The sequence below is a fragment of the Clupea harengus genome, chromosome 18 (assembly GCF_900700415.2).
Source record: "Clupea harengus chromosome 18, Ch_v2.0.2, whole genome shotgun sequence".
Classification (NCBI taxonomy): Eukaryota; Metazoa; Chordata; class Actinopteri; order Clupeiformes; family Clupeidae; genus Clupea; species Clupea harengus.
Window position 1 is genome coordinate 1,305,572 of NC_045169.1, and position 24,734 is coordinate 1,330,305.

At 41.5% G+C, this 24,734-nt stretch overlaps 1 protein-coding gene and 1 non-coding gene across 2 annotated transcripts; both read right to left on the reverse strand.

Annotated features, from left to right (window-relative positions):
• Positions 1–4,411: 4,411 nt before the first annotated feature.
• On the reverse strand, positions 4,412–9,121 carry snapc2 (small nuclear RNA activating complex, polypeptide 2). Its single transcript, XM_012822087.3, has 5 exons — positions 8,571–9,121; positions 8,061–8,300; positions 7,717–7,890; positions 6,953–7,559; positions 4,412–5,446 (listed from the first exon to the last, which is right to left on the reverse strand). Exons 2-5 carry the CDS (start codon positions 8,289–8,291, stop codon positions 4,527–4,529), a joined length of 1,932 nt encoding a protein of 643 aa, XP_012677541.2. The 5' UTR covers positions 8,292–8,300; positions 8,571–9,121; the 3' UTR covers positions 4,412–4,526.
• Positions 8,924–9,005, reverse strand: trnal-aag. Its single transcript has one exon. It is a non-coding gene; the product is annotated as a tRNA-Leu (tRNA).
• Positions 9,122–24,734: the final 15,613 nt, after the last annotated feature.

Below are 24,734 nucleotides of genomic sequence, written 5' to 3' on the forward strand. Positions count from 1 at the left end.
CTGACATGATGAATCCTTATGGAACATCTTTACTAAATCATTCTATTGTTCACTATGTGGAGCAGCTTGCACATTGTGCTTGGTGCCCGATGATTGCTGCTTAAGTCATTTTTTTTATTATTTATGATAATATATACCTGTCTTATTTATGATATTATATACCCGTCTTATTTATGATAATATATACCTGTCTTTTATTATTTATGATAATATATACCTGTCTTATTTATGATATTATTTACCCGTCTTGTGCATGTCCAGGCAGTCTTACAGTGGTACTGCTTCACACCCTTTTAGTGTACAGCTGACACAATCACAAAGTATAGTTCCTTACATTTTAGGAGACCTAGCTAGGGATCTTTCCTATTTAGTGCTGTTTCAGTAAATAACCTCTTTTGACAGTCTTTTGACGCTGTCTATGTTGATATCAGCCTCCTCATATCGCTTTGACCAATATTACAGTAAATGCACCCTCTTCTGTTTACCCAACATATGGTATGATTGTTTTACTCAACCCTATAACACTTGTTGTATCGTATTTGCTACATGAGTTTTTGAGATGTTTACGTCATCATGATCAATATTTTCCTGAAAAACCTGTGGTATGCAATGTGATACGTCTTCTGCCCTCTGGTGGATTATCTGTGTACTGTAGGTGCACTGTAGGCAGTACTTGGCCTTTGAATGTAATATCCAAAATGGCAGCCTTCATGTAAGTAGTATTTGGCAGGGAAGCTCTTTGGCAATTTACGGTGCTGCAATTTAATTCAAGAATAACATTTATATTTGTATTAATATTTCAATACAAATATTTACTGTATTGAAGCAACTCACAACAAGAAGGTCATGGGTTCGATTCCCACATGGGGCGCTGTTGGCTCTGGGGGGCAGGTCCTCCCCAGAGTGCACAGTGCTCAGGTGGGCTATCTCCCGGGCCTTTCTGTGTGGAGTTTGCATGTTCTCCTCGTGTTCACAAGGGGCTTCCTCCACTAAGGACCCCAACAGAAAAAACATGCAAAATAACAGAACACATGTCCATCCCTGACCAAAGATGGACAGTTCACTTCACTTGGTCCCCGGGCGCTACAAGCCGCCCAATGCTCCTGGGGGGTCCTTGAGGAAGGACAGTCCAGGATGGGAAAAAGCAGAAAATAAATTCACCGCGACCTCAGGCTTACCTCCGTGTGTGTGTGTGTGTGTGTGTGTGTGTGTGTGTGTGTGTGTCCTGTGTCGCCTCCATATATGCACGTGTGTGTTCCAGTGTGTCGTGTGTGCCATTAAAAACCTGACAAAGGTCTTAATTATAAAAAAAAACTTATAGTTACTTAATATTTCATACTTTATTTTATAGTAACATTTTGTAATTCATGATGCTGACAGAAAGATCATACCTCAGCAACTCGATGATGACACAAAAAATGGTATATGGGCTCAGGACCCATTTCGTGGTCCAAAAATGTTGCCACATTTGACCACTGGGGGATGCTGTGACAAGCAAAAACTTTATTTTTACCTATAGTAAGGCAAAATTTTAATGTTGTAAAAAGGTTAGTTTAAAAAAGAACCAACCCCCATGAAATATTCACTCCATTGGCTTTGTATTGCAATTCATGATGCTAACCATAAAAGATCATATCTCTGCAACTCTTTGATGACATGAAATTTGGTGTATGGACTCAGGATCCCTTCATGGGGTAGTGCAAAAAGGTCACATCATTTCACCACTGGGTACGGACTTTTCTCTTTTTGCCTATCACAGGGCGAAATAAAAAGGCTGTAAAAAGCTTACCATTTGAAAAAACAAAACCACATGAAATATTGCAAAATGTTCCAAGTGGACTGAACAACATTGTTTTTCTTTCTAAAATAAAACTTGTGATCAATAAATTGCCATAAAGGCCTGATGTAGGAAGTATGATACAAAAAAAAACATCATATACGTAAATGAGTAAATTTCAATAAACACTTCCACTTAAAAAACACGAAATGTTCTGGCTATCCTTGGATGTGTCAGTCTTTACAGGGTTAAATTATACCTATATACAGTGCCCTCCACAATTATTGGCACCCTTAGTGAATGTGACCAAAACAGGCTATGAAAAAATATGTCTTTGCTGTTTATCCTCTTGGTCTTTCACTCAAAATATTCACAAAAATCCTACCTTTTCATTGAAGTAAAATTATTGAAAGAAAAAAAAAACATTGACATTAAATAAATATTATTCTCCAAAACAGGTGTGCCACAATTATTGACACCCCTTAATTTAATGTTTTGAGCAGCCTCCCTTTGCCAAGATAAGAGCTCTGAGTCTTCTCCTATAATGCGTGATGAGGTTGGTGAACACATGGCACGGGATCTGAGACCATTCCTACATACAGTATCTCTCCAGATCCTTCAGATTCGTAGGTCAACGCTTGTATACTCGGCTTCAGCTCTTCCGACAGATTTTCTATGGGGTTTAGGTCGGGGGACTGTGATGGCCATGGCAAAACCTTTATTCCGCGGTCGGTGAACAATTTTTGTGTTGATTTTGAGGTGTGCTTCGGATCATTGTCCTGCTGGAAGGTCCAACCACGGCCCATTTTAAGCTTCCTAGAGGGGGCTGTTAGGTTTTCATTTAATATCTGCTGGTATTTGATGGAGACCATGATACCATGTATCCTAACAAGATGTTGAGGGCCTTTGGAAGAAAAACAGCCCCACAACATCAAAGATCCGCCACCATACTTCATAGTGGGTATGAGGTGCTTTTCTGTATGGCTATCTTTCTGTCTACGCCAAACCCACCTTTGATGTTTGTTGCCAAAAAGCTTTATTTTGGTCTCATCTGACCATATAAGTCGGTCCCATTGAAAGTCTGACTTACATTTGGCAAACTGTAGGCGCTTTAGTTTGTGTTGATTGACAGCAGAGGCTTTTTTCTGGCAACCCTCCAAAACAACTTGTGGTGATGGAGGTGGCGTCTGATGGTAGTTCTGGAGACTTTCTGACCCCAGGACTCAATTTACCTCTGCAATTCTCCAGCTGTGATCCTTGGAGATTCCTTTGCCAGTCGAACCATCCTCCTCACGGTGCGTGGGGTCAATTTACAGATAGGTCCTCTTCCAGGCTGATTCCTTACATCTCCTGTCGCTTTGAACTTCTTAACTATTGCCCTGATTGTGGAAATGGGTATTTTCAACTGTTAAGATATTTTCTTATATTCTTTTCCGGATTTCTGCAGCTCAACAACTTTTTGTCGCACTTCGACACTGTGTTCTTTTGTCTTTCCCATCTTGATGAACGACTAAGGGTATTTGGCCTGTGTCACCTCATATTTATACCCGAGTGAAACAGGAAGTCATGGTTGACCACTAAAGAGTTCCTAATCAAACAGGTGAACTTAAAAATGTAAAACATGACTGGTAATATACTTCAGTTAGATTTTAATTATAAGATTTTCTAGGGGTGCCAATAATTGTGGCACCCATGTTTTGGAGAAAAATATTTTATTTAATGTAAAAAAAAAATGATTCTTTCAATAATTTTATCTTAGTGAAAAGGTAAGATTTTTGTGAATATTTTGAGTAAAAGACAGAGAGGATAAACAGCAAAGACATATTTGTTCATAGCCTGTTTTGGTCACATTCACTAAGGGTGCCAATAATTGTGGAGGGCACTGTATAAACACAGGTCATATTACGCACCACAATGCGCTACGTCTAGTATGTTATAGCTGTTTGCATATGTGTACAGTACCAGTCAAAAGTTTGGACACACCTTCTCATTTTTGGAGACATTTTTTTCTTTACTTTTATTATTTTCTACATGGTAGATAACACTTTTATTGTTTAGTACATCATTCCATATGTGTTCTTTCGTAGTTTAAATGTCTTCAGTATTAATCTACCATGTAGAAAATAATAAAAGTAGAGAAAACACTTCTCAAAAAAATGAAAGGTGTGTCCAAACTTTTGACTGGTACTGTATGCTTGTAGCTTAAATGTAGTCCCTCTGTTCATAGGAAGGCCAATAATAATAAAAAACAATAAAACATGACGAGAAGAAAAAAAAAAACTACACTTGACAGTTTTCTAAGGATCCAGATGGAAAGTCACTGCGTTTATGACACTCATTTACTTTTTAGGTAGTTGGCTTGCTAGTTTTAGACCAAACCATTGTCTTTTTGCTCTGAAAAGAGAGTACCAAAAAACATGAAAAAGAAAGTTCAAGACTAAATGTTAGTGCATCATTCCATGCAAAATCACCCCAAATCTGAGAATATTCCCTGGGGACCAAGTGAGAATTTGAAGACCTGCTGCCTATATTATACAATCTCTTGGAAATGACACCTACTGACAATGAGTAGGGGAAGAGTACACTAAAGATTTGTGTGGAACATCTCACAACACAATCCGTCAGTGAATACAATGCCTTTAAAACGTGTTTTATTATTAACAAAACACCAAAACAAACTGAACTGTCCATGAATTAAACAACGCCACCTCAACAACTCTTAGTGAATTAAGGTGACATTATTAACTTATTAACTTGTGTCCTGTTTTCGTGCTAAGAGGGATATGGGCACCATTAAAGGATTTAGAGGACAAATGCCTATATTCTCCCAGCTCTCTTTAACTTGGGGGGCCTGAGGCACCGTAGTGGACTCCTTGGTCTGAATGCCGGATGCTGATGCTTCCCCACCCAAGTTGGTCGGTTCAGCAGCGATGCGTGATGATGATGCTTCCCCACCCAAGTTGGTCGGTTCAGCAGCGATGTGTGATGATGTTTCCCCACCCAAGTTGGTCGGTTCAGCAGCGATGTGTGATGATGCTGTTTCCCCACCCAAATTGGACGGTTCAGCAGCGATGCTTGATGTTTCCCCACCCAAGTTGGTCGGTTCAGCAGCGATGCGTGATGATGATGTTTCCCCACCCAAGTTGGACGGTTCAGCAGCGATGCGTGATGATGATGTTTCCCCACCCAAGTTGGACGGTTCAGCAGCGATGCGTGATGATGATGTTTCCCCACCCAAGTTGGACGGTTCAGCAGCGATGCGTGATGATGATGTTTCCCCAGCCAAGTTGGACGGTTCAGCAGCGATGCGTGATGATGATGTTTCCCCACCCAAGTTGGACGGTTCAGCAGCGATGCGTGATGATGATGTTTCCCCAGCCAAGTTGGTCGGTTCAGCACGAGGGAGTGATGATGTTTCCCCACCCAAGTTGGTTGGTTCAGCAGCGAGGCGTGACGATGTTTCCCCACCCAAGTTGGTTGGTTCAGCAGTGATGCTTGATGTTTCCCCACCCAAGTTGGTCGGTTCAGCAGCGAGGCTCGTTAGTGGCGGGTTGAATGGAGTGGTTAGTCGGGTGTACATTTGCAAAAAGTGTTCCTGCAGATTATCACAGTCCAGCAGAGGGAGCTCCTCAGGGAGCGACATGATAAGGTCCACAACCACGGCACACTCTAAGGAATCACACAAATATATTATTATTATTATTATTATTATAGTATTATATGTTACAAGAACAGAGGAGATTAAACCTACAGATACAGATGACGGAATATTCTGCTGCACTGTTGAATAACAAACTACATTAACAGTACTGTTTAACAACTCATCTTAAAAAACTCTGGAGGTGGATGGGGCCCAAACAAACAAACTAAATAATACTGCACTATTACATTATAACTGAGGAAAGGAGTGAGGGACAGACCTTATAGAATTATATATATATATATACATTAATTATAACTGCATTCATAGGAGTACATCCACTGACTAGTGCACTCGTAGAACACATGCAACCCATTTGGACTGGTGAAGTTGCATCTTTGTCCAGCCGTAAAGCTTACACTTAAAGCTTATTATTATTATTATTATTATTATTATTAATTATTATTATTATTACACCTCATAGATCATTTTCATTGTGTCCAGCTCAGGCAAGGGCTTCATCTTTTCCCAAAAGCTAAGGTTGTATAGTCTGTGATTAAAATAGCTGGTCTCTTCAAATAGCCAGACAGAATGACCTATTCAGTAAAATAATGACTTTTCACCTGTTCAAAACATTCAGTTTCACAACAATAGTTAAAGTTGGTATGGCATTTGCCCTGAACTGAAGCAGGGTAATAACAGTAGGTATGCACCCACACCGATACCAGTATCAGGTATCGGGCCAATACGGTGCTCATATACCGTATACTTGTACTCCAATACCATGCACAGATGAGGGACAAGACACCAGTCGGTTCTTGCTAGATGCCCAGGGATATGAACCATGAAGTTCTGTGGTCCAGGTCCGAAAATGTAGGGAGAATTTGCACAACACGACAAAGCCTACTATATCACCAAGACACCCCTGAGCACGCTAGCAAGTTATTCTTAGTCTCAACTGTGCTTACTTTTTTGGGAGTATGCAAGGTTATGCCTGTCTCTAAGATAGCTTGGTCATTTTAAACCAATTCCAAAGGGTTTTCTTTTCTGCAGCTGTTACACCATTTCCGACGATAGGAATCATATGCCAAAGTGTCTTATCTCTTTGCACCAGTTTATACCTGAGAGCTCAGCTGCTCTAACTGATTTCAATGTAGTACTGGTTATTTTGGAGTAAGGAGTAAACTTCACTGATTGACAGACACATGAGTGTCACTGCTGTTATGTACTACAATAAAAACATGCCCCTCGTATTGAACCTATAGTAGTAAGTAGTAAGTAAGTGGGTTTTCATTAGGTTTATATGGTCCCCTATTTCTCTACACCTTCATAATGTTTTATTGTTGTATAAATGAATTCAATGAGATCAAATATAATTTTAGTCAACACACTGCACTGTCACATTTCAAATTAATAAGTCAAGATTTGGTCAATGATCTGCCACTTTTCCAGGGAGTTCAACTTCCGCTTCACAAATTCTGACAACAGATTGGGAATATCAAATTCCTCAACAGACGAGGGCAGGCCCAACTTACCCATTGGCGTGAGGTGGCGCTCGTGGCCACCCTTCCTGACTGAGCTGAGATAGGTGTAAATCTTTTCAAAGTCCACTGTGTTCTCCAGTGCGCCAGATTGAGAAGGGTTGCCTTGGCTGGATGTACCCCCCTGATCATCCACTGCCCTTTGGCTGTGCAGGGACGACGGCGACGGTGGCGGTGGCGGCGGCGACGACACACCTACAGGTGATGAGCTGGTCTGTCTACCCACTGATTGGGCAAGTGCCATCATTTCAGGAGTCTGGGTATGCTGTGCAACAGAGGGCGAAGGTGTTGCACTGGTGAAAGTTTCTGAGACTACTGCTGCCGCAGACGTGCTGGAGCTAAAAGAGGGCTTGGAGAGTGGACTGTTATTGTTGTCCGGGCAAGAAATATTGGGATTTGACACACATCCCATTCCTGAAAGCGGTTGTGCATCCCCAGTGGAACACATCTGGGCCCCAGATTTCAAGCTGTTAACAGTACCACTGGTGGAAAACTCTGAAATTGTCCGTACACTAGTTAAGGCTGATGCTGGGCTTTCTAGGGAACGGGGAGGGTCGGAGTGCTGGAGACTGCAGGGTTCTGTGCCAGCTACTACCAGCATCTGCAATACAACAAAATCCAGGCATATAAAGTGTAACCCTGAACACAAACCATACATGACACAATCAGGGAATATAGTCTACATCAAGCTTGACATACTATAGAACGGACACATACTGGATGAGTGATGATGAAGTTAAACAAGTGAAAATCCATACCCGGGTGAACGCAGAAGAAATGTTTTCTTCATGATTTCCGGCCATTCTCTCCATCAGCTCAGTCCATACCTGGATAGGAACTCTCTGTTCACGTTCGTTCTTTAGCTGTTTCTTCGCTTGATGGAACACTTTTCTAGCAACGGTTAACTTCAGAGGCTCCAACAACGATTCGACCTAAAAACAACTCAAGTCATTAGTATAGGTTAATAATGCCTCACCTTAGTAGGCGCACCTGTTAAATGCAGATTTACCCAGCAAGATAGCTAGACTACTGTATCATCTGCTAGACATTATTTCATTGAGATTAATTAATCATCCAGTTTAAAAAGAAATTGCCAACTTACCTCCTGAATTGACCGTTTAGGCACCCGGGTCTGGAGAGCATGCGTGTCTATGTCATCGAGACGAGATTTGAATTGTTGGCGGACTCCTACTGCAATTTTTCGAAGTTCTCTGGATGTCCATTTTTCCTTGAAATGTGAATCTCTGTTTGACTTTGTCTTGAGGTCTGGTTTGCTTTCCAGAAACTCAACTACGGACTTCGTAGACCTAGTGGAACGGGCAGGGGGCTTCATCGCTTCTAGCTATTGAGGAAAAGTAGCACGTAATGTTAACGGTACCATACCAACTCCTTAGCGTTATCTCTGTAACGTGAAGATTTAGATTTTCTCAGCGAAGCTAACGTTACTCTGAATAACAATATGCCTTAAGTTATCCGTGGCGTAGCAAAGAGATTCGCTTCTGGTAGCTACTCTGCTTGATTTTGCTAATCGCTAATGTTTTGAAATACAAATTGAGGGTTACTGGTATTCAAACAGCACAATTATACATTAAGTTGACCAATCTTCACTTACGTGGCAAATGTGCCTAGCTCTTCATTTGTTGCGACGTTTCAAATTAGTTTGAGTCAGCAAGACAACTTAATGGCAATTTAGATTTACCTACACCACTATTTAGAAATTATCTGGCTGCAGACTACCGCGTCACTTTGGTTCTTCTGACGGGTGACCCGCTGGTTCAAAAAGTACGAAAAGCGAAACGTACTAGTACTAGATAGTCGCGTTGGCTGTTACTGAAATGTTGTCGCCCGGGACCACGTCTCTGTGTTAGCTCCTTTCTTTAACACCCCAAAATGTTGACTTTCGAAGCACGCTGTTATATATACGTATTCCTGGGTTAATTTTTCATGTAATTGCAAAAAAAGTAATGGCAGCGGTGGGATTTGAACCCACGCCTCCGAAGAGACTGGAGCCTTAATCCAGCGCCTTAGACCGCTCGGCCACGCTACCATAGTAGACAGAGAATTATGCGTTGTTCTCACACTTCTTTTGTAAAGCTATTCTTCTCAAAAAAATGAGTAGCGTATTAAGGTGACTATAACCCCCAGATAAATCTGTGTGAAATCTTACTCTGCTTGCTCCTAATTCGAGTCTTTTATATTTACAATTCTGATTAATTTAAAATAAAGCTAGAGCTGATTCAGTCGTCTAGCAAGTGTATTGCTTATCTTATCGTACAAACGAGAGGAATTTGGTTACAATTATACACACACACACGCACACACATATTAAATATAATTAATACATCACATTTATATAAAATACATATTAAAATAAAGACATAAAAAGGTAAAAAAAAGAAAAGAATACAAAACATTGTGTGTGTGTGTGTGGGGGGGGTTGCTCACAGACAGAACTGTAATGATACTCGAGAACCACTCTGATACAAGGCTTTGAATTATACACATGTTTACAGATAGCTGGTTCGGAGGCTCGAGATCATTTACTTCCTTTGATGCTTAGCACTGAGTTTCCCTGTACTCGACCACAGGGCGCCCTCTAGAATCTTTGGTCCTGTTAGAACACTCGTCGTGTCTAGTCTGGGGTAATTTTGTTAACTTTATTATGAGGGTGCACACAGAATATAAACGAGCGCAGGGACAGGCATCAGGCTTGTAAAGACAGACACTGAGGGATGAAAAATAATGTTGTGCCGAATGAAGCTCTTAGTTATCACAAGCATCATATACAAGGCGTGATTCAGCACAGACATGGGTGTCGCATCGCCCTCACGTTTGTTTGGAGCGCTCTCCCGAGTTTTTCGTTCTCGATGTATTTTACCCATAGATATATATATATACATACATATGTATGTGATTTTACCAGCCTGAAATACGCCATGGATTAAGGCATGACTATATGATCGTCCTGTGTATCGATTGGACTGCGTGTCAACAAATGCCACTAGATGTCAGAAGTGCAACGTCACCAAGAGCAGCAGATGTGTTTTTGATATTTTGAATAGTGCATGTTGGTGCTTACACACAGTGAATGTGACACATGCAGCTAAAGCTGCCGTTCTGAAGAGCCATATTATGGTCTGAAACTTGCAGGCTAGGTAACTAGCTCACAGCCAGCAGCAGAAGTGCAAACCAGCAACAGCACAGTTGCCAGCTACGAATCGACGTATTTCACTAATATATTTGCCCAGTAAACTAATGGTATACTCATTAAAACTTCACAGTGGAAAGCCTGCTTGTGGTGTGTTTGTCTCCTTTATATGTTTTATAGCCCATTGCTAAAGTAATTAAATGCTTGGTGTTGCCATTCACTACTATGCTTCCTTTCCCAAATCCAGCTTGAATACATTTATATTCCTCACTGACTTTTGGTGTTTTTGCAGTCATGTGAGGCAGAACATAAAATCACCACAACTGACTTTGTTGCCTTGCGTTTAAGAATGGATACACTTTGATTTCCCATTTAACTCCTTCTAAAAGAGGCCTGGAAATGATCCAAAAGAACAACAATGCATACACGTAAAGATTTATATGTAAAGATACGCATAATATAGAATGATACAGTTGAACCCCCTAGAGCAAGCACTAAGGCGATTGTGGCAAAAAAAAAAATCCCTTTTACCAAGAAGAAACCTTGAGCAGAACCCAGTTCATAAGGGGGGACCCATGTGACAGAAAAGGGGGTGGGGGGTGCTGGAGAGAAAGGACTGGGTATATAAGAGAAACAAGCAGATACATTCATCAGTCAGGATAACAGCGTTCTTGCGGCATATACTCAAGGATATGTAAAGGTAGCCGGCGGGTACAGTGTTGTGCAGTGTAAACCTAACTCCCCAACACCTTAAGAGACATGCTAGTGACAGATGCTAACACCCATGGTGTTTTAGCCTCCTTGCTAGCACGACCTCCTCCCATGCTCGAGTTGCAAGTCAGTGTGGGACTGGACTGCTCACAATGCAGGTTCCAGATACATACACGATTGATACTGGAGGAAAATGAAAAGAATAGGCAGCATTCAGAATATTGGGTGTAGAACAGCTTGGTGGGTATACAGTGTGCATAAGGTCACTAGTATAAGGGTAAGCAGAGTTATGGTGCTGAAAACTAGGCCAATAATGGCATTAGTTTATATCACAGGTAAATAGACTGATACAAAATATGTATATAAGATGTATCATGGGTCACGAGCAGAGGCACAAGTATAAATTATGCATAACGGTGTGGTGTGAATGCAGGAATGGATTACCGAACGGGCCTACCGGGCCCAGGCCCAGGGGCCCATGAGCTCAGGGGGCCCCTAAGCCAGAGCCTCTGCGTGAAGTTGCTGTTATGTATCTCTTATTTGCTGTTGGCTTTAATTGAGTGTACCTGCGCTGTGTAAGAAAATGTGCATGTGCGCCAGACAATGGAGCCAGCGCGGAGGGTTCGTAGCTAAAGGAGGCCCTGCCTTATTGCTTTTCAGAGTGTAGCTAGTTTAGTGCGACTGTGATCAACGATGAATTTGTTCTGGTCTTTTTATGACACCTTTCCATCCTTTTTGGGGAAAAATCAGTGGCAATCTATAACACAATTATAAGCGTATCCTACATAAACTATAGAAACTATAAAAAAAACGATTCAATCTTTATTTATCAATATTTTCTTTTTGTTATTTTTGTCATATACAGATATGCAATGATGATTGCTGGGTAATATGTATATTGTTGTCCAATGTCAAGTCTCTATTTGATCATGTGACGAGACGATACGATATAGCTAGTTTAGGCGCAAAATCTGAACGTCAAGACCGACAAGCTGACTGAGCACAGCCAGAGGCACAGCACACCTGCAAGCCGAACTACGCCTTTCAAACATAAAAGAGGTGATGCATGATTTGCTTTTTCAATGGACAGGGTAGCCAGCCCATTCAGCCTCTCCTGCCCCATGCTGCCCCTCAGGTAGGTCTTAATGAGTTTCAATTTAGAAAAGGATCACTCGTCTGTTGCCCTGTAACATGTAATGTCAGAAACAATAGCAGGGCAGTGCACACCTCAACAAAGGTGGATGTTACGGAGTAGACTTTGACCTGTCTACTTTCCCAATATAATAGCCGAAGTATCTAATTCGACCGTAGAATCCAACACATTGTTGGTAAAATATATATATATACACCTAATGGTGTTTGTGTGTGCGTGTGCGTGCGTGTTTTGCGAGCGCACAATAATTGGGGGGGGGGGGGCTTTGACATGTCCAGGCCCAGGGGCCCATGGTTTCATAATCCGTCCATGTGTGAATGGGCCTCTGTAGGCTTCTGCAAATGGATTAGGTGGAAAAGCTGCAGCAGCATCCCACAATAGTGAAACTAGCTGGCAAATGTGCTGATGTTGGTTTGCACGTCTGTAGGCTGTTAACTAGTAGACATCCTAGGGTATTTTAGACAACTTAAAAGGCAGTTTTAACCATTTGAATACACTTTCTGCTGCTCCTAGTGATGTTGCACTTCTGACATCTAGAGGCATTCATTGACACAGAGTGCAATCGATACACAGGACGATCGTCTAGTCATGCCTTAATCCATGGCATATTACTATGAGAGTTATTGTAGCAGAATGATTTGCAAATGTGTGTAGAGAGTTGTGTAACTGTATCTCAATCCATATGTGCTCAGTTAGATTTGTAAATGTGTAAAATAATCTCTAAATGCATACTGATATTTCCAAGTGTATTTAGATTTGTACATATGTACACAAATATGTAAATACGTGCATAGATCTGTGAATGTGTAGACAAATTATTAAATGATACACAGATATTAATAGCGTAAAAGCTAGGTATTTTGCTTCAAGAGCTGGAAATACAAGTAATCAGTTACAACTCAGACGGGCCTAGCAAATTGGCTATCGTTTTAAACGTGATTTTTGCCACACATCCATGCCATATGCCAATTGTCTGATATTAATAGCGTAAAAGCTAGGTATTTTGCTCCAAGAGCTGGAAATACAAGTAATCAGTTACAACTCAGACGGGCCTAGCAAATTGGCTATCGTTTTAAACGTGATTGTTGCTACACATCCATGCCATATGCCAATGTCTGTGGAGATTTGTCTGTACTGACGTGGTTTTGTTTGCCCTGAGCTGAGCTATTGCAAGCCGAAGCGGCCCATTTTCGTCCCTTTTCTCACACACATTTTGTTTAAACAAAACAACGTAAAAGGCAGCGTTTAAACTGCTGCAAAACGATTCCAAAGTCTGTTCCCCCATCAGACACCAGCGGTCGCACCCATTCACATTGAGAAGTCTGTTCCCCCATCAGACACCAGCGGTCGCACCCATTCACATTGATAAGTCTGTTCCCCCATCAGACACCAGCGGTCGCACCCAGTCACATTGATAAGTCTGTTCCCCCATCAGACACCAGCGGTCGCACCCAGTCACATTGATAAGTCTGTTCCCCCATCAGACACCAGCGGTCGCACCCAGTCACATTGATAAGTCTGTTCCCCCATCAGACACCAGCGGTCGCACCCATTCACATTGATAAGTCTGTTCCCCCATCAGACACCAGCGGTCGCACCCATTCACATTGATCGGCTGGGTTCTTGTGGGTGCAGATGCGCCGATGCAAGGCAGGCTTGGATGGAATATCGATGGCTTGCTGTAAGTACATGTTTATGGTTTTGCAGACATTTTGATTTTAATGCTGTGTTACTTAGTTAGGACCTGAAAAAAGATAAAAATGTTACAGTAATTGTGGCATGTGCATTTGTTTGTGCACCCTACTGAGTCAGCTCTTAGTAACACTCCTTTGGCAGTTATCACAGCTTGCAAATGATGGACTGCAGGACATTCCAAAAGCTACTGTTTGCATTTCTTGAAGTAATTCATAGTGTATATTGAGGTATACTTTGGATCATTCTCCTGTTGTAGGCCAACATCTTGTAGGCCTCAGTTTCTTGACTGACGGCGTGACATTTAGAGGAATCCATTCTTCCCTTCACTCGTATGATGTTTCCTGTGCCACTGGCTGCTAGAAAACCCCCAGAGAGAATAGATCCGCCCACACGCTTAACAGTTGTCAAGGGGTTCTTTTCCTGAAATGCTGCTTCTTTTTTCCCCAAAGACACCTTTGGTGTGATAATAACCAATTAAATAAATTATAATTTCATCTGCTCATGGCACTTACAAAGTTGCCAACTTTCAAGGCTGACTTGGCATGAGAATCGGTGAGATTAACCAAAACAGGTGCATTTTTTGGCATGAGATGCATTGAGGTCAATAGAATGTTTTTTCATGCTGGTATGAGACAGGAAATAAAAGCATGTGCTTCACGACAAAAGAAGAGGCGTGAATTGTACAGGGTTGTCTATATGTCAATATGTCAGAATGGTAATGCAATTTATGTATCGCTGTCTACAAATGTTAGAAATGTAACAGTAATTGATAACATGAGCCTTCGGCTTGACTACGTTATAAAACATACAATACACTAATAATGTGCTGCTAATGTTAGATAAACATTGATGCAGAAACATTTGAATAAATACTCATTTATATATAATGTTCCTTTGCTGCAGGGGTTGTATTCACTTCTTTTCACTTCAAAAATCAACAGAATACGGATTTTGCTCAGCGGTGCCCAAACTTTTGCATACAACTGTAGCAGCCAAATGCATAGATACATTCAGACTTATACATACACACGTATACATACATATAGAGACATATACATACACACGTATACATACGTATAGAGACATACATTGCATAAGCATTACAGCACATCAAACACAACACCATAAAATATTCTGAACTGCTCATTAGCAGTACAAAGACATCCACATTATCTACATCACGTGCGGCATGTTTACGTCCGGAGGTCAATAAGTCCAAGCAGACAAGGGAACAAAAGGATCTCTGTGCCCGGTGGAGGGCACCTAGCCTGGTATTAACAGACCCAAATTCACTTGGTGAATAGATAGGGTCTGCCCACGCTGCATTAAGGATTGTTTCCAGTTGTTGCATTTTAATGGGCATAGTTTTAAGATTCATTTTGAAACCATTAAACCAGCCTTTAACCAATTGGCATTGACCACTATGAGATTGCTATACTTCCTGCTTTGCCAGTAACGATCCAAGCTGATGTATTAGCCTTTTCCCAACCCCCGTTGGCGGTAAATAAACAATGTCTATGCCCTCGATGAATACATTTACACATTATTCTTAGTCTGGCTCCAATTCTTTGACGTATGCTAGCATTGCTACACCTGTTTTTATCGCTTTGTTTAGCTCTAGCACTGCCGCCATTGTTGTAACTATATTTCAAACAAACACCCCTAACCACTAGCAAGAATTTTACATTATCCGGTGTGTTGCTGAAACTGAAAATTCATAATATGCACCAGTGTCTGTCTCAGTCATCCCGAACTCACAAAAGTGTCATTTTCCAAAGCATCACAGCACACATCAATATGTTCACTTGTACGCTCAGAGGACACAAACTCAAGGACACAACCAGTGTCAGCTCCTGACCACAAGCATCAGTGGGGCACCCCTCCAATCTGGCTTACATACCAGTTCTAGTCTGCATTTGAAATGAATGTCTAATATTTGAATAAGGGTAAATTAACACAAAATAAGTCAAAATGCTGTAATTGATATGTGGAGAGAATGTGGAAATGATGTCTTGATTCACAATAAGTATAGCCTAGTAACCGTGGTGTGATTATAGCCTTACAATGAAGTAAAAGTCAGTAGCAGAACATGTAGTCCTCTGTGCATTGTGGCCGAACAGCATGTAGTAAATGGCAGATGCATTTTGGACATGAACCTGAAGTCAAAGGCATGTGAGGCAAACCTGCTAACAAGGAGGTTTAAAATGATGGGCACTAGCATACCACTTTATGCATCAGGTAATAGCATTACTAATGCTTTTAGTCTGTCTTCTAGCATTTCGCGAAAAAGGTTTTAATTTGATTAAAGGTGTAGTCTGTGACTCTAATCCAATACAGTCAATACATTCAAATTCAGTCCGTTCAGTGTGTGCGCTCAAAAAAACTTCAGGGTTCGTACACAGTTTTGGCTCTATAAATGGGCAACAAACACAGTAGTAATAGTAAGTAATTCCAGCTTATCAACACGTTGCTTCAGGATCACAGAAGCGCATTTGTTGGGCTGTTGAGCTCAAATATCAACAACCTTTCGCCCGAATCGCAGACAGCCTCTTTACAGATGGACAAACGTCTCTCAGACTCATCAGTTGTCAGTAGTGTGTTGAGGAGAAATCAAAGTAATTCATTGAAACATAAAAACATGTTCATCAGTGATACTCGCCATGCCAGTGATCGAACATGGAATGTAATACGTCCTGATTGAATATGTGACATCCCAGTGATATCCTACTGTGCACATATGTTCTGTAGAAATACCAGCAGCTCAATGTTTCTTATAGGAGTCCCAGTGAACATTTTCACATATATGTCACAAACTACTGATTTGGACCACCCTTACAAGTGTTTTACTAATGGCTGTTGGTGAGGAGTTCTTAAGCATGCAGTTGGTTGAACGTTTCGATGACAGGACAGGGATACCTGTACCTGCCACTCATCTGTACCTGCCACTCATCTGTACCTGCCACTCATTTCCCACTACGAGCATGCTCACCTTGAGGACACAGAGCGCTTTGCAAATTATTGATTTGATCGGTTTATAATTCTGTCACTTTTTATAGACTTATATTAGCAAACTCTCCAAAATTCTTCAAAATACTAAAATGAAAAAGTCACTAACCTGCACTGCTGGGTCACAGCTTGGGGCAAGATGATAAAGACAAACCATTGTGCTGTGAGTCTAAATATGATAAAGCATTAACGTTTCCTTGTCACTTCGATGTGGCTCATGTTCGGAAAGTTACCAACCGTCTTCCACTGCTCACTGGAGCTCTATGGGTGATGAATCCAACTGTCCACAGCTATGGTGCAAACCCTTCTCATACCACTAGAGACTATTACTTACCCCCATTCATTTTCAATGGGAAAATAAGTGATTCAAAATGGAAACAAGCTGGGCTGCGGGCGGATAGTCTGTCCTATAGTCTTTTCCTAACCGCTTTTCCACCTTTATGGAAAACGTCATGAGGAAAGAAAAGATATTAAGTACAATTCATAAGGACTTATTTTTATTTATTTTGTTTCTGTCATTACTTTTTGGTCAACAATATCATATACTTCATCCATCCACATGAAACAAGCTGTTAAAAAGACAGAAGCCCCGCAAAGCAGCTGGACCAGATGCTGTCTCTCCCTCCACACTAAGGTACTGTGTGGACTAGCTGTCTCCAGTGTTCACGGACATCTTTAACACCTCACTGGCCGAATGCTTTAAAACATCCACCATCATCCCCATTCCCAAAAAGCAGAGGATCACAGGCCCTAATGACTATAGACCAGTCGCCCTGACCTCTGTGGTAATGAAGACCTTTGAGCGCCTCGTGCTGACCCACCTCAAGGCAGAGGCTGTCTTAACATAGAGGCATAGGTAGGCGGCTGCTTGGGGCCCCCTACCAGTGGTCGTAGTAGGGGGGCCCCCAACCAACCTCAAAAAGAAAAAGAAAAGAAAAAGCCCCTTATCATCATAAAAGCTTCAAAAGCATGGTAAATTGTATTAATATTCTTAAAAAAGACGTTGAAACGTTGAAGTAGTAGTTAAAATGTCCAGTTCATGGTTATCTGTTATCTGTATCTGTATCCTACTTTCACAATGAAATGGACAAGTCTGTAACGGTGCGTGGCGCGAAAGATAAACACACAGTGACAGGAGGACTGGAAATTACACAGAGACGATTCAGAAGCAAGACAAGAATAAAAGCAAAAATGAAACGAACTTATCCAAGCGGCTCAATTAAAAGAAAAAAAAGAAAAGACGCCGATAAATATTTAGAAACGCTGCCAAAGATGACACACTTTTTTACGGCTACTGGGGACGCAGACAGGAACGTCCAAAGCGTTGAACATGCCGCTAGCAGCAGCAACTAGCTGTGAAGTGGCGCTAGGTGAGGATAACGACGCTAACCAAGACAATGAAGAGGACATCATGTTGTTGTCGCCCACCGTCACCGACAGTGTTATTGACGACGTTGACAACGATGATGACGATGATGGGCTTTTGGTGGGCTTTGGTGAGTCAACTGCCTAGTTCTGCTAATAGCCCTAGCCCTAGCTGTGGTAATCCTGCTGCCACCGACCAAAGCACTGTTGGCTTGCTGACAGATGACCCGGCTCTCTGGCCTAAGAAGCTCACTGCCGAGGAGCGATGTGCGATCGTCCGAAAAGGTCCCATACAAATTAGTGTGCTAGAATTCCCCAAAAATCAAGAGGGGCGGAGATTTACCAGTAATAATTACTGCTTCGAAATGAAAAACGGGGAGAAGATTAATAGGACGTGGCTTATCTACAGTGAATCAGGGGACTGTGTTATGTGCTGTTGTTGCCGACTTTTTGGAGAGGGGAACACACATTTAAGTTCAGATGGTTTTAACAACTGGATATCTCTCTTTTCTCTCTCATAGACACACTCTCTCTCTCTCTCTCGCTCACACACTCACACTCACACACAATAAACAGTGCTGGTTTTCCTGGCATTTTGGCAAAGACAGGTGTTATCTGAAACTTAATTCTCTGTTCGGTTCCATCGTGACTATTAGTTTGTGTAGTGCTACACTTTGTGTGTTCTCTGCTTTCCATCTTCATTTTGGAGTAAAGAAGTGTATGCAGGGTTTAAAGGGGAAGGTTTTTTTTTCTCCTCTCCAACCTTTCCCTCGGGATTAATAAAGTATCCATCTATCTATCTATCAATCTTCTTTACTTCCCTGTAGATTAGCTTTACCTGCCTATCCACTATGGAGGACCACACCTGCCATATTTATAAATGAATGAATGAATAAATAAATGTCCACTTCCATGCATTTAGACAGAAATAAATGAATAAATGTATTAATTAACGCACAATTGTCAATCAATAGTTACTTATAATTTACATTTCTGTATGTATTTATTTCTGTATTCATTTATTTATTTATTCATTCTTTCATTCATTCATTTATTCATTCATTCATTCATTCGTGCATTTATTTATTTATTCATTCATTTATTCATTGTTCCCAATATGATAATGAGAGGAGGCCAGTAGGCGTGGAAACTGACGTTCACACATTTTGCAATCAATCCAGAGCCTTAGATTCAATCTAGCTAACTAGTGCAAGCACTTCCGCATTTTTCCGTAAGATCTGCATATACTATTTCAAGCTATCTAATAACCTATAAAGATTCTTTATTATTGTTATTTATTCAGTCTAGGGCGAGAGACTGTGGAGATGTATCTATCTAGCTAGCTAGGTTGATGACAATCTAGAGAACAGTACAGTAACGTAGCAGTGTGGAGCAAGATAGCTGCTAGTGACGTTATTGTTCAAGGGATGTGTGTGCATGTTGCTGAAAGTATTTCACAGTCACTATAGCGATAACTTGCTTGTAAAATGATGATCCTGATGTAATGCTATGGCTTTGTATCAGATCGCCAGGTTATTGCTCAGGTTGTGCCTTATGCATACCTTGGGATACTCAGGAGTAGGTTGCCCATTCACAAAATGCTACAAAGATTTAAATAAAAAAAGTTCATAATGGCCTTTTGGGACGTTTTGTTCAACATTGATACAGTATGTCAAGCTCCTTGCAACTAGCTGGCGTTTGCTATCGCTAGCTAGGATAGCTCAATGCGCAATTTTACAGACTGTAACATTAGCATTTTGTCGGTAACATTAACATTTTGATTTTAACATTAACACATTTGTTGGAGAGACTAGTTATGTACTTATGATGGTAATAATACTAGTTGCCATGAACCATAACTGTTTGGGGATGTTCTCTCAACTAGATAGTTAGTCATCATACCTAGCGATAGCGCAGTTCGCCAGATAGATAGCTAGCTAACTGCAAGCAGCTTAATTTATTTTGGAGCAGACATATGTGTATTTTGCGATATATTGAGTTGGGAGTGGGGTCTCCCACACTGTTTAATCCACAGCTGGCACCTTTCCTCCTGTGTTTTGGGCTTTGGAAATGCGAGACAAAAACGACGTGTCCCTCTAATCTTGCAGGGTACCTTGTGTCAGATCTACAAGTCCCGTAGGCACACTGTTTCACCATGCTGCTCAGACCTCAAAGTTGTCGGACCTTCTTCTCTCAGTACCGGTTGCTAAGGTATGATTGGATATACATTTTCATTTTCAACGAGATCGGCCAGTCTGGCCAAGCCTCTGGCAATTGCCCTTTTTCCATGACAGCAAGGTAAGGCTAACCTAATCGAATACAACGCGTTGAAAACGATTAGCCAATGGTGTGTCAAATACCGCCTACCTATTTTTGATTGACACATCTCATTAACATATTGAGATGAAGAAATACAGGAATGAATGAATAAATAAATGAATGAATGAATGAATAAATAAATAAATGAATACAGACATAAATGAATGAATGAATAAATAAATAAATACAGAAATAAATAAAGTAACTATTGATTGACAATTGTGCATTAATTAATACATGTATTCATTTATTTCTGTCTAAATGCATGGATGTGGACATTTATTTATTCATTCATTCATTTGTAAATATGGCAGGTTTGGTCCTCCATAATCCACCATTCAGTCGGTCAAATCTTTTTTGGTTCTCTTTTAAAGATCGGATGGGGGGGCCCCATACATACCTTCGCCTTGGGCCCACGATTTGCTAAATCCGCCACTTCATCCTCCAGCACCTTGATTCCCCCGGCACCTACGCCAGGATCCTGTTTGTGGATTTCAGCTCTGCATTCAACACTATCTCCCCAGCTCTCCTCTAAGACAAGCTAACACAGCTGAGCGTGCCTGAGCCCACCTGCAGGTGGATCACTGACTTCCTGTCAGACAGGAAGCAGCGCGTGGGCAAGCTTGTCTCGGAGCCCCGGACCATCAGCACTGGAGCCCCACAAGGCTGTGTGCTCTCTCCTTTACTCTTCTCCCTCTACACCAACAACTGCACCTCCAGCCACCCCTCTCTAGAACTCGTTAAATTTGCGGATGACACAACCCTCATTGGACTAATCTCCAATGGGGACGAGGCCGCCTACAGAAAAGAAGTTGACAGCCTGGCTTTCTGGTGCAGCCAGAACCACCTGGAGCTGAACGCCTGTAAAACAGTAGAGATGGTAGCAGACTTCAGGAGGAGCCCAGGCCCAACCATCCCCCTCATCATGTGTGACTCCCCAGTTAACACTGTGGAGTCTTTCAGATTCCTGGGAACAATTATGGCACAGGACCTAAGGTGGGCGGAGAACATCACCTCCACAATCAAGAAGGCCCAGCAGAGGATGTTCTTCCTTCGGCAGCTAAAGAAATTCAACATGACGCAGAAAGTGAAGGTCGAGTTCTACACAGCCATCATTGAGTCCATCCTCACCTCATCAATCACCATCTGGTTCGCTGCCTCTGCTGCCAAGGACAAAGGCAGACTGCAGCGGATCATTCGGTCAGCCGAGAAGGTCATCGGCCCCGACCTGCCGTCTCTCCTAGACCTGTTCCTCTCCAGGACCAGCAAGAGAGCATGCAAGATCATCGCTGATCCTTCCCATCCCGGTCACCATCTATTTCAGAGACTCCCATCCGGCAGAAGGTTCCGGGCTATAAAGACCGAAACCTCGCGCCAACTGAACAGTTTTTTCCCCACGGCAGTGGGGCTCACAAACAAGCCCCCTGCATCACAATGACTCTGGGTCCACCCCCCCGCCCACACACACACACATATATACACATTCACAAAAATGCACTACAGCGTAAATTATTCATATACTGCACTTTGCTAATTCCAATTCACTGCATCTTAGCTCTGCACGTGCCCAAATTATTTATTATCATTTAATATTCTATCTTGTAAAACATTTGTCTTTTTTTTTCTTGTATTTGCTTTTTTGTTGGGTATGTTATGTGTTTTATGTCCTATGCACCAGCCACACCAAGTTAATTTCCTCTATGTGTAAATATATCTGATTCTGAAACTTGGCATGATTGCAGCTCCACATGGCTGATAAGGAGTATAAGGTCTGTGTCCCTAGGTGGACATGTCCCTTCATGCTAGCGCCCCCTGAAGTGAGGTAGGCTCAAAGCCCTTTTTCAGCAATAGCCAAAAATCGACAACCGTTTTGTCAAAAATTACAATTTTTTTTTATCTAAGTTGGCCTCTTAGCTCATTATGACTCATTTGTAGGGTAAGGCCACCTGGTGAATAATGCTAAAATCTAGCGCTTCACTAGCCAATTTGGACAGATATTGCACATGAAATTTCGTAATGAAATATTTCATAGCACTAACATGTAGCTGCAGAGGCCCTGTGCAAAAGCAGATTTAAAATCTTAGACAATGTCAGACCCAAAGTTCCAAATATTTTTCTGGAATATGTGGCAAATGTTCAGATAGTTCTGAACTGATTTACATTTTCAAAGACACCACTGCATCAATCCTTCACAGTTATGCTAAGTAATTGTGCCACATTATTGAAGGTCACCGTCTATGCTGTCAGATGATTTGCGATGGCGGTTGCCTGATATCCAATATCGAAGTAAAATGGCCTGGCTCTGTCCTTGATTCAATCATTGTGTGAGCATCATCACTGTCACAGAGATTTGCACAAGGCAAGGCAACCGTGTTCCACGCAAGGTTTACTTAATCACTTTAACCTTAATCTCATGTATGTTTAACCTATACTTTTGTTCTGTAGGGGAGTTTAATGGAATTCTGCGTGGGGACGGAGGCTATCCCTGTATTGCCGTACTTGCTGACACCTTACCCAGAACTGGACAGACGCAGAGAGGTCCTTCAACCATGACCATGGGGGGCGACAGTGGTACAGTGGTAGAGAAGTCGTTTAGTAATCAGAAGGTTGCTAGTTCGATTCCCTGTCGAAGCGTCCTTGAGCAAGACACTGAACCCCTAATTGCTCCTGATGTAAAATGTAAAATGTGTATACATTGTAAGTCGCACATATGTAAGTCGCTTTGGATAAAAGCGTCTGCTAAATGACTAAATGTAAATGTAACACACAAAACCAGGGCATGAATTGAGATGGATTCAGTGCCTACAAAGCCTTAGACAGGGCCTGTGATATCACCATAGCCTGTGCAGTATTGCGCAACATTGCCCCCCCCTGCGCTGGGAGAAAATGCCCAGTATGTGGCTGGAGGAGCAATGGGAAGATCTGATTGGTTCAGACCTGCAGGAACCCATAGATGGCAGAACTCTGAGGGACCTTTACAAAAATACCTATTTCAGTTAATCTCCATTTTATTCATAGTCACCTTTGCTTAGAGTGAACCCTATTATTTAAAATACCCTATTATATAAAATAAATAAATAAATGACCATGACCTTCTGCTGTGCTAAAATGTATACTCCAGTTTCCTTATCTCTAGCTGTCACTTCTTAATCTTTAATTTGCGGAACTCTATGTCCAGTTTCTGACTTTTAATGCCAGTAAGCTGAGGCATTTCTGTGACTGTGAATTGCATCAAATGCACAGTTTTTTTACCAAATAAGGACTACTCACACATGGGTCACATAAGGACTACTCACACATAATTCACATAAGGACTACTCACACATAAGGACTACTCACACATGGGTCACATAAGGACTACTCACACATAAGGACTACTCACACATGGGTCACATAAGGACTACTCACACATGGGTCACATAAGGACTACTCACACATAAGGACTACTCACACATGGGTCACATAAGGACTACTCACACATGGGTCACATAAGGACTACTCACACATAAGGACTACTCACACATGGGTCACATAAGGACTACTCACACATGGGTCACATAAGGACTACTCACATATAAGGACTACTCACACATGGGTCACATAAGGACTACTCACACATGGGTCACATAAGGACTACTCACACATAAGGACTACTCACACATGGGTCACATAAGGACTACTCAGGTCAAGAAAGACTGTCTTTATTTTATTTTAGAAAAACAAGTATTTAGGTTAAGTGAATTCAAGAAAGACTGTCTTTATTTTATTTTTATAAAACATGTATGTTTTCAGGAAATAGTTTTTAAGTTCAACTTAAAATGTCAGGAGATACATTGTACATTGTTGTTGTGTACTTTACTGTTAAAAATGCACTTCTAAAAAAGGGAGTGTTGGCAAAACCGGTTGTTATTTTTATGTTGAGGCGGTGGGGGGCGTTGTCGACAGCTGCTGAATGTAACTAATAAAGTAACTTGTAATCTAACTTAGTTACTTTTAAAATCAAGTAATCTGTAAAGTAACTAAGTTACTTTTTAAAGGAGCATTCAGTAATCAGTAATCCGATTACTTTTTCAAAGTAACTCTGGCAACTATGCACATGGGTCACATAAGGACTACTCACACATGGGTCACATAAGGACTACTCACACATAGTTCACATAAGGACTACTCACACATCACACATAAGGACTACTCACACATAAGGACTACTCACACATCACACATAAGGACTACTCACACATAAGGACTACTCACACATGGGTAACATAAGGACTACTCACACATAAGGACTACTCACACATACGGACTACTCACACATGACTACTCACACATGGTTCAGGTAAGGACTACTCACACATCACACATGGGTCACATAAGGA

Coding starts and splice junctions, on each gene's coding strand:
- snapc2 (XM_012822087.3), bottom strand. CDS start 8,291: ATGAAGCCCCCTGCCCGTTCCACTAGGTCTACGAAGTCCGTAGTTGAG. Junction 7,891..8,060: donor CTAAACGGTCAATTCAGGAG/GTAAGTTGGCAA, acceptor AGTTGTTTTTAG/GTCGAATCGTTGTTGGAGCC. Junction 5,447..6,952: donor GCGCCACCTCACGCCAATGG/GTAAGTTGGGCC, acceptor GTGATTCCTTAG/AGTGTGCCGTGGTTGTGGAC.